Below are 10,833 nucleotides of genomic sequence, written 5' to 3'. Positions count from 1 at the left end.
TTGCAAAGTGGAGTATTCTCTGTAAGCCAAGATGCATGGGGGGATTAGGAATTTTAGACTTGAAAACACAGAATAAGTGTTTACTTAGTAAATGGCTGTTCAAACTTTTTAATGAAGACGGTCTTTGGCAGAATGTACTTAAAAGGAAGTATGTCAAAGATAAATGTCTTTTCCAAGTAGGTAAAGGCCCAGGGGATTCTCACTTCTGGGCGGGTCTAATGGAGGTGAAGGACCTGTTGTTGCAGCATGGTAAGTGTAAAGTTAACAACGGCCAACAAACAAGGTTTTGGGAGGATGTATGGATCAATAAACAACCACTAATGTGGCTGTTCCCTAACCTCTATAGGATTGTAAGAAAGAAGGGGGTATCAGTAGCCTCTGTGCTAAGTTCGACGCCATTGAACATTTCTTTCAGGCGGGGTTTAGCAGGGGACAGGCTAAGTGAGTGGTTCAGACTAGTCTCAATTGTTCTGACTGTTAATCTAAATAATAACAAGGATGGCTTCATCTGGCAGATAAAAAAAGATGGTGTTTTCTCTACACAATCTTTGTATAGGGAGATTATGAAAGAAGAAAGGGTCTCAAGGAATGAGATGTTCTGGAAAGCAAGATTACCTCTCAAAATTAAAATCTTTCTTTGGTATTTAAGAAGAGAGGTAATTTTAACAAAAGATAACTTAATAAAGAGGATGTGGAAAGGAGACCCAACCTGTAGCTTTTGTGGAAAACAGGAAGGCATCCAACATCTCTTCTTTGAATGCCGAGTGGCTAGATTTGTCTGGAATGCCTTGTTCATCACCTTCAATTGTCAACCTCCAAAAACTGTTTCTCACATGTTTGGGGCTTGGATTAGGAGATTCACTCCTGGGCTTAGAAATCAAATTATAGTGGGGATAGCTGCCATGTGTTGGGCTCTATGGTTGACTAGAAACGATGCGGTGTTCCAAAACTTAGTATCTAACTCTCAATTGCAGGTACTTTTCAGGGGGATTTACTGGATCAAGCAATGGTCCATGCTGTCTAAAGAGGAAGAGGGAAGAAATTTGAAGGAAGGTTGCAGACGCATAGAAGGTTTTGTACTGCAGTTCTTTGGAAACAATGGATGGAAGAATCAAAAGAGAATTGGGCTTTAGAACCAGGAAGCGCGGTGCCTGTCCAGTCTAGTACTGCTTTTGCTGTGAGTGTTTTTTTTTTGTCGGTCTGGCGCTGTTTGCTTCCTGATAGCTGGTAGCCCTGGTGTTTATTAGTCGCAAGGGAGCAGAGTAAGATAGGAGTTTGGAACTAGTTGGTGCTATGAGTGTCTGCTGGTTTCGTTGTATGTTTGCTCTTGAAGCTGGACTTTGGTCGATGGCCTGGTATTTTTGGTATTGTAAGGTTCCAGGCTATGTGTTTAGACTCTCCGCCTAGCGAACTCTGGACTATGTCCCGTTCTTGTAATACTTGGCTCTAGCAATCACTTATGATTGTGAAGGCCGGAATGTTTCATTCCTTGATAAAAAAAATGCACATATACAGAGGCTTGCTGCTACTCTACCACTATGTTTTCCCCAAGTGGAGGAGAAGAGAGTGACACAATTGATATTAAATGTTCAGGTCGTGTCAGTTCACAAGTTTAATTGCTAAATCTTTGCTTTTCAGAAGGAAAGGTTATGTATAGTGCATCTCCCTATATAAGTGTTTCTCTGTTTTCTGAGGACGTTAAATGGTAGGGTCTAGATGTTTTTATTTATATTTTCCCACTTGTGAGTATCACTAACAGATTATGTAGTCTCATAAAGCTTAACCATAGTGGTTACTTTTTAGCAATTGGAGGAGCTCTTAGGATTTGGTGATGCCAAGAAAAGTATTGCGAGGATTTGATATGGCTATTTTATTATCACTACTCCACCTATGAGGGCTAGAATCTTAGAAGATATAAATATTAGAAGATAAAATTTTGATCCACATCTAATTAAAATGCTAATCTTTGATCTCTCTTTGTTTGTTTTCTAATACAATACCAACATAGATACTGTAATTTCTGTCCGACTGAGACAAACTTTGGTTACCACTCTATGTTTCCATCCATATTTATAGTCTTTCCATTTCCACTTTGCATAGCACACTCATGTGTCTTTAATATGTGTTTAGTTTAGTTTCAGTTATGTTACCTCTTATCGCAGCCTATGTATTGTAGTAACTTTATGAATCCAAATTTTGGCTTTCTAATTTTGGTCTAATTAGTTGTTGCAGTGTTTTTTTTTCCTCAATGTTGCGTTGTTTTCCTTGGAGCTAACTTGATCTCTTGGAGTGGTAGGAAACGAACAACTGTATTCAGATATTAGCACAGAGTATAAGTCCTTTGCAAATGCAATGGCAAAAGTTACTTGGGTACACAAATTGCTTGATGAGTTAGGCATTGCTTATCCTATGGCGGCTTATCTCTGGTGCGACAACATAGGAGAAACATACTTGGTGAGCTAATCCAATGTTCCAATCTAGGACTAAATATATTGAATAGACTATCATTTTGTTTATAACAGCTTGAACAGGTGACTGCTAAACAACTTAATATTCGATCCATTAGCTCTAGAGACCAAATTGTAGATGGCTTCAGCAAAATGCTTCTGACAAATCTCAATCTCACGGCAGAGTTTGTTATTGACTGGGGGTGGTAACAGATGTCTCCGGACGGCTTTGTGTTGTGTAAAGTAGTTGTATAGATAACGACCACCCGTAGCTTTACTTGTATAGAAAGTAGATCTTGGTTGTTACCTTGTTCTATCTTCTTGTAATCCAAGTCTGTAACTGTAATATCACGTACGCTAGGGGATGTTCTTAACAAGGCATCATTTTGCACCAAATCTTACACCCCTAACCATCAAGCCAAAGCAAGTTTCACCGGCAGCAGCATCTCCGGAGACGGCAGACAGGTTCTACCTGAGTTCATTGTTGCTCGATGACGTTGGGAGCACTCACGAGCCATGAGTGATAGATAGGTTGGTGAATCACATATCCACCACTGTCTCCAGCCACAGAACCAGATCCATCGTATATATCGTGAGATGCCAAATGATGAGATGATCCACCACAAGAAAGTGAGGCAGGGAGAACCTTTTGAGCATTTTTTCCCCTTTAATTTTGGTTTGGTTTGTGAGATGCGCAATTCCATGCATGATTTCAATCCCATGTACGATGATGCATTGCAATTTGCAAATAAACTTTCACTAGCTAGGTAGCATCTCGTTTGATAGCCTGGAATCCTTTTTGTACTTGCAGTGGATATTTTGGCGGCGCCAATCATTGATGCTTTGAAACTGGTTGCTTTGTTCTGGATAAGCATGAGGAGGAGTTGTTACTGTTTGCACTGTTATAGCTTCGTAGGCCGTGTGGTATACGTGTCTAATTGTAAGACAAGCCTCAGGCCTTGTTTCGTAAAATTTTTGGTTTTTGGCTATTGTAGCAGTTTCGTTTTTATTTGACAAACATTATTCAATCATGGAGTAACTAGACTCAAAAGATTCATCTCACAAATTATAGGTAAATTGTGCAATTAGTTTTTATTTTCGTCTATATTTAATGCTTCATACATATGATCAAAGATTCGTTGTGATAGGAAATCTTAAAAAATTTTGCGAACTAAACAAGGCCTCAAATGGGCTACTGGATGGATGAGCAAATCCAGGACCAGGATGAAAAGCTGAGTGGGAGCACTGTTTGATACGGCTATTTAGGCCTTGTTTAGTTTAAAAAAAATTGCAAAATAGATATTATAGTACTTTTTGTTTTTATTTAATAAATATTGTTTAATCATAGACTAACTAGACTTAAAAGATTTGTCTTCCAAATTACAGGTAAACTCTGTGCAATTAATTATTTTTTAAAGATTCGATGTGACGGGAAAACTAAACAAGACCTTACCGAATGACATTTCGAAAAACCTAATTATTGGTGCCAAATCAAAACATGCCAAGTACTAGACTCTAAATGTCGCATCGGTTGACCTGTTTAAGTTCATTGTCTAAATAAAAATCAAGCACCGTAATATTATTTTTATATTTCCTCCATACTTATAAAGAAAGTCATTTTGGATAAAATTTGGGTTAAATATTGGGAATATAAATCATGATTAACTTTTAAGTTATTGAATTTGTAAATGTGAAAACCATATGAATAGATTTGTCTTGAAAAATACTTTCATAAGTATATATATACCACTTTTTGATAAATATTTTTATAAAATTAAAGAGTCAAAGTTAGGCTTTTGAGATTGTGTCGTTGTCCTATAAACGACTTTTTTTATAGATATGGAGGGAGTACACAATAATAACAAATCAGACAATAAATTTAGTCTCATTAGGTATAGAAAAAATTACATTGTATATATTCATATGAAGTGTCAGCACAAAAATTGAGGTGCAAAATTTATTCTTTGTATATATAATGATGAGTGGCTTAACATAACATGAGTATTTTGTAGTTCAATCCGGAAATGTACTAGGGTCCAAAAACATTTGAGAGACAATTCAAATCACAAGTCACAGAACAAACATTGTCTTGCATCAAGTAGCCCATAAACCATGCGCGCTTCGTTAACTGGGACTTGGGAGAAGCCTGTGCTGCAAGCATGGCCCATGCTTGTTTGATTCCAGAGCCCACGCGCACCAAATTACCTGGAAAAGCCCGGCCTACTTCGAACAAGGGATCTAGATAATCGAGTGCGGCCCATGCGTCTTTTTCGTTTTGTAGTTATTTTTTTTCAGGGGTATTCTATCTTCTCATTATTTTTTGGGAGTCATTAATCGGCTAATTTTCCTTCCGATTTGAGTCAAATTATTACTTTAGGTGCAGGCTGTGCAACCCACAATGCTCAACCGTCTATCGAGTATCCTTAAAAAGACACATGACTACAAAATGAAATCAGAGATCATAGGAAAATAATGAACACTGAAAAAGCTACAATATCATGAAAAAAAAAATGCATCACTTAAAAGGATAAGAAATCAGAACAAAAGCTAGAGATTCCAAATTAGGTAATCACCTCCGAACTAGAAACCAACAACATTTATATAATTCAAATGGAAAAAAAATAAAAGTTGACGGGCACGCCTTCGAATACGCTTCCAGTACAGAAAATGTGAACTGCATTGTTTCACACTAAAATAAAAAGCAGAGAAACATCTGTTTCTAAAGAATAGCAAAAAAAGATGAAGTTGAACTAAAACGACAGGATGCACACAACCTTCAGCCATATAGGCAGAACTGGAAGCAAACAGGTTGACTCAACGGCAATGAATTGGCAAGTGATCACAGAATGCATGTCATTGATCCTCCCTCCACCACAATTCGCAAGAAGTTTGAATGTCTGTTTTCACACAAGAATGTCACTTGTTGTGTCATTTAGAGCTTGTTCATTTGAGCTTATCTGTCGAATTTGCTAGCCATTCAACAGTATTTTTTATCTCACAATAAATCAGCAAACAATGTTTTCATCTATAACTTTTCTGTCAAGCAAACATGTCATTTAGTAGCCACGTTTGTCTTTTTTTTGAGCCTGTGGCAGCAAAAGATGCTGGAGTGGTTTGTTTGACGTTACTGCGTTCACATGCTTGACTGATCATGGTATTTTAGTGGAACGCGCTAACGAGCAGCACACACCGTTGTACGCATTCCTGTCATTTTCTGAATCTCCAGTGTGAACTCGCGTCGCGTGAGTAGAAAATTCATGTGCAACAAACAACACTGCAACCTTGTGTCGTTTACTACTACTGGTCAGTTGGGTACCCAAGTAGTAAACTGTTTCTGTCGTATATATATATATATCCTGTGGACTCCAACGAGTTACTCCTACCAGTAGAGCCATATGCACACATGCCACTTTGGATTCAGGAGGCTTGATCAGCAGCCGCAAGTTCTGTTTTTCTGCAAGTGTCACAGAAAAGGTTAGTACAGCAATGCACACTCAGTTGTTTGAATCACTGCTTGTTTTGCCTTCTTAGGAAGTTATATACAGAAAAACACAAGCTTTTCCTGTTTTTCAGCTGTGCTGACTTTATACCTTTTTTTTTCTTTTTCAGCATCAAAATGAGGCTAGTTTTGTGGCTTTGGTTCCTGCTGTTTTCCACATTAGTTTGGTCATCTTGGAGTTTGAGTTCAGATGGTGCAGCCCTTCTTGCTCTGTCCAAAAGCCTCATACTGCCAAGGTCCCTAAGGTCCAACTGGAGTGCTTCTGATGCAACTCCTTGTACATGGAACGGTGTTGGTTGCAATGGAAGGAACAGAGTCATTTCTCTTGACCTATCATCATCACAGGTTTCAGGATCTATAGGACCAGATATAGGGCGTCTGAAATACCTGCAAGTTCTCATTTTGTCTACTAACAACATATCTGGTTTGATTCCTCTAGAATTAGGCAACTGCAATATGCTTGAACAATTGGATTTGTCCCAAAACTTGCTTTCTGGCAATATACCAGCATCAATGGGCAACCTCAAGAAATTGTCATTACTGTCACTGTACTCTAACTCTTTGAATGGAACAATACCAGAGGAGTTGTTCAAGAACCAGTTTCTGGAGGAAGTGTACCTACATGACAATCAGCTCAGTGGTTCGATACCCTTCGCGGTTGGTGAAATGACAAGCCTTAAGTCATTGTGGTTGCATGAAAATTTGTTGTCTGGAGTTTTGCCCAGTTCAATTGGCAAGTGCACTAAGTTGGAGGAGCTGTATCTACTCTATAATCAACTGAGTGGCAGTCTTCCAGAAACCTTGAGTGAGATCAAAGGCCTCAGGGTTTTTGATGCCACTAGAAATAGCTTCACAGGCGAGATCAATTTCAGTTTCGAGAACTGCAAGCTGGAAATATTCATCTTGTCATTCAATTATATAAAGGGAGAAATTCCATCATGGCTGGTGAATTGCAGGAGCTTGCAACAGCTTGGATTTGTCAATAATAGTCTGTCTGGCAAAATTCCAACTTCTATTGGCTTATTGACCAACCTCACATATCTTTTACTTTCACAGAACTCCCTGTCTGGGCCGATTCCACCTGAGATTGGTAAATGCCGGTCGTTGACATGGCTAGAGTTGGATTCAAATCAGCTGGAGGGCACTATTCCTAAAGAGTTGGCAAATTTATGGAACTTAACGAGGTTGTTTCTATTCAAGAACAAGCTTGAGGGTTCAATCCCGCCGAACATCTGTTCAGGGAAAAAATTACAATATTTGAATTTGGGGTCCAATCATCTTAACGCTAGTATCCCACGTGATCTAGTTTCAGATTGTCAAAGTCTGGTACGGCTAAATCTCAGAGATAACAATCTTAGTGGATCAATTATGTAATTTAGAAGTTTCGAAAATTGCAATAACTTTTTCTTTCTTAATGGTTATAATGTCTTTAAATCAACTGAGTGGCAGTCTTCCAGAAACTTTGAGTGAGATCAAAGGCCTCAGGGTTTTTGATGCCACTAGCAACAGCTTCACAGGCCAGATCAATTTCAGTTTCGAGAACTGCAAGCTGGAAATATTCATCTTGTCATTCAATTATATAAAGGGAGAAATTCCATCATGGCTGGTGAATTGCAGGAGCTTGCAACAGCTTGGATTTGTCAATAATAGTCTGTCTGGCAAGATTCCAAATTCTCTAGGGTTATTGAGCAACCTCACATATCTTTTACTTTCTCAGAATTCCCTGTCTGGGCCAATCCCTCCTGAGATTAGTAACTGTCGGTTGCTGAAGTGGCTAGAGTTGGATGCAAACCAGCTGGAGGGCACTGTTCCTGAAGGGTTGGCAAATTTACGGAACCTCTCAAGGCTCTTTCTCTTTGAGAATCGTCTCATGGGAGAGTTTCCTGAGAATATTTGGAGTATCCAAACCCTCGAGAGTGTGCTTATTTATAGCAACGGATTCACAGGGAAGCTGCCTTCAGTGTTAGCTGAGCTGAAGTACCTGGAGAACATTACACTGTTTGATAATTTCTTCACTGGAGTAATACCACAGGAGCTGGGTGTTAATAGCCCCTTGGTGCAGATAGATTTCACAAATAACAGTTTTGTTGGTGGTATCCCACCAAAAATTTGTTCAGGAAAAGCATTGAGAATTCTGGACTTGGGGTTTAATCATCTCAACGGTAGCATCCCATCCAATGTTGTGGACTGCCCAAGTCTGGAGAGAGTCATTGTCGAAAACAATAACCTTGATGGGTCTATTCCGCAATTTAAAAACTGTGCAAATCTAAGTTATATGGATCTGAGCCACAATTCCTTAAGTGGTAACATTCCTGCAAGCTTCAGCAGATGTGTAAACATTACTAAGATAAACTTGTCAGAGAACAAGCTGTCTGGCGAAATTCCAACTTTTCTCGGTTTATTGAGCAACCTCAGATATCTTATACTTTCTCAAAACTCTCTGTCTGGTCCGATCCCTCGTGAGCTCGGAAACTTGGTGAATCTGAAACGACTAATTCTCAGAGATAACAATCTTAGTGGATCAGTTATGTAATTCGAAGATAGTTGTAATGTTTTTTACTGATGGCCAACGTCTTAAAATGAGATTCATCGACTATTCGAGCCTTGCTTTGTGTTACATCGTTTTGCAGCCATGGCTGATGCTAGGTCCTGCTTGCTGTTGCCAAGAACCATGCGTAGCAATGGTACTTTGTGAACCCTTCCAAGCAATTTGCGGTACGATGATATGAACCATGGCTGATGTTAGGGACAGTTTGTGTATAAATGACACGTATTATTTTTAAATGTGCATGCTTTCAGCACACGAAGAACAGTTTAGGGCAAGACAGCGTCGACAGGAATATCGTGCACTTGATATTCCTTTTTCCATTTTGCCGGTTGACTGCCGCGAAGGCGTCCACGGTCAGTCACGTCCGTTCCGATAAATTTTCTGTGCTTGATAGTGGCTCATATAATTGTATAATAACGTACGTGCCAAGCAGAGTGTCACGCTGACACGCATATAGTATTATTATTAGAGCAACGCGTTGCAGTCGGTCATTTCCGTATCGGTTCTTGGCGCTGGAAAACAGGAGCCATGCCATGAGTGCTTGACGCGTTCCTCTCTGACGTCAATGTGAACCCACGCTCTGGTACTTGTGAGAGAATAGCAGGCACGCATGCCCCAGGGCAGTTCCGTTGTTTTTTTCTCTGATTAATTTACAGTTAGAACGTGATGAGCCAATGGATCGAGGCCGGCTTCATCTCCTAGCTACGGTGTTCTTTCACAACGCCGGTGTCGCGTCAACAAACGCCGTAGTACTTTTCTATTTTTTTCTAGGTTGTTAGTTCCGCTAATATGCTTGCTTACCACTCGCAAACGAGTGAAAATAGCGGACCTAAAAGCTTTTTTACCATCAAACTTCTTTCGTCTTAATGAAACAAGGGGACTTGTTCGTGAAAAAAAAAATACAATTAAAACGTAGAGCCTGTTCGCCTCCAAGGCGAAGAAAACTAAGATTGTTCTTTTGCTCTATACATATCGTTTTAATGGGTGTTAAACAATGGGAAGTACCTAGTTCAAATGTCCGAGGTATTAACTCGGATAAAAAGTAGAACTCATGATGTTTTGCTTGCAAGAGACCTAACGTTCTCAGTTTGACAGTCTTTTATTCGTCAGTTCTGTCCTCCAATCTGATCGTTTAGCAACCACAACAAAAGTGGATAAATGCTTCCAGCAAATGAAGAACCATTAGGATGAAATTAAATGGCGTCAACACGAATATTGTCCACTCAGTCCAGACCATCGTCTTCATGGTGTATGAACCCTTCTCACTTCCTCAGCAGTATGAATCCTGGTGTATGGGTAAGACATACTGTATTTAAGTATTGCTTCGTCTGAACGGGTTAGAACCTACATTAAAGTACAAATGGAGAACCGTTAGGAGTCGTCGGCGTCCGTCAACATGAATTATATATATATATATATATATATATATATATATATATATATATATATATATATATATATATATATATATATATATATATATTGTCCACTGCACCCATTAGGAAGTGTGAACAACAATTTCGCTTTGTTGACTGCCCGTCAAGCAATGGCATTAGGTTTTGTTTAGTTCACCCTGAAATCCAAAAACTTTTCAAGATTCTCCGTCACATCAAATCTTACGATACATGCATAAAGCATTAGATATAGATAAAAATAAAAACTAATTACACAGTTTGTCTGTAAATCGCGAGATGAATCTTTTAAGCCTAGTTAGTCTATGATTGAATAGTATTTGACACAAACAAACGAAAGTGCTACGGTACCGAAATCCGAAAAGATCTTTTCGGAACTAAACAAGATAGCGAGAAGAGAAACAGCTATATTTTAGCAACCACTCCGGGGCCGTTCGTCGCTTTCTCTGATTAATTTAGAGTTTTATTTTTTTTGACATCAATGATTAATTTACAATCGGAACGCATGCTCGCACTCGCAGTGGTCTGAGCATAGTTCTTGACTCATTCCAGAAACGCTAGTCCTATACCGTCTCTGAGTCAACTCGTTGTGCTGACCCTGCGCCGCTCGCGGGTTTGCGCCCTTCCCTTGTAGACACGTCACCTGCCAGCGGTGCCAAGTGGCAAATAGTCAAGGGCAAGCAGCAGCCAAGCCCAGTAGGCAGCCAAGGCCTTGTTTAGTTCTAAAAAATTTTACAAAATAGAAATAGTACCACTTTTGTTTGTATTTGACAAATATTATCCAATCATGTACGAACTAGACTCAAAAGATTCGTCTTGTCAATTCCGATCAAACTGTGCAATTAGTTTTTATTTTTGTCTACATTTAATATTTCATGCATGCATCTAAAGATTTGATGTGACGGAAAATCTGAAAAATTTTGCAAA

The 10,833-nt window shown here is 39.1% G+C and overlaps 1 protein-coding gene across 1 annotated transcript; it reads left to right on the top strand.

Annotated features, from left to right (window-relative positions):
• On the top strand, positions 5,838–8,509 carry LOC8080623 (receptor-like protein kinase). Its single transcript, XM_021465452.1, has 3 exons — positions 5,838–5,921; positions 6,057–7,130; positions 7,792–8,509. Exons 2-3 carry the CDS (start codon positions 6,064–6,066, stop codon positions 8,477–8,479), a joined length of 1,755 nt encoding a protein of 584 aa, XP_021321127.1. The 5' UTR covers positions 5,838–5,921; positions 6,057–6,063; the 3' UTR covers positions 8,480–8,509.

This window comes from Sorghum bicolor, chromosome 7, assembly GCF_000003195.3.
Source record: "Sorghum bicolor cultivar BTx623 chromosome 7, Sorghum_bicolor_NCBIv3, whole genome shotgun sequence".
In the NCBI taxonomy this organism is placed as follows: Eukaryota; Viridiplantae; Streptophyta; class Magnoliopsida; order Poales; family Poaceae; genus Sorghum; species Sorghum bicolor.
Note: the sequence above shows the minus strand (reverse complement) of the source record. Positions and strands in the feature narration are given on the sequence as shown.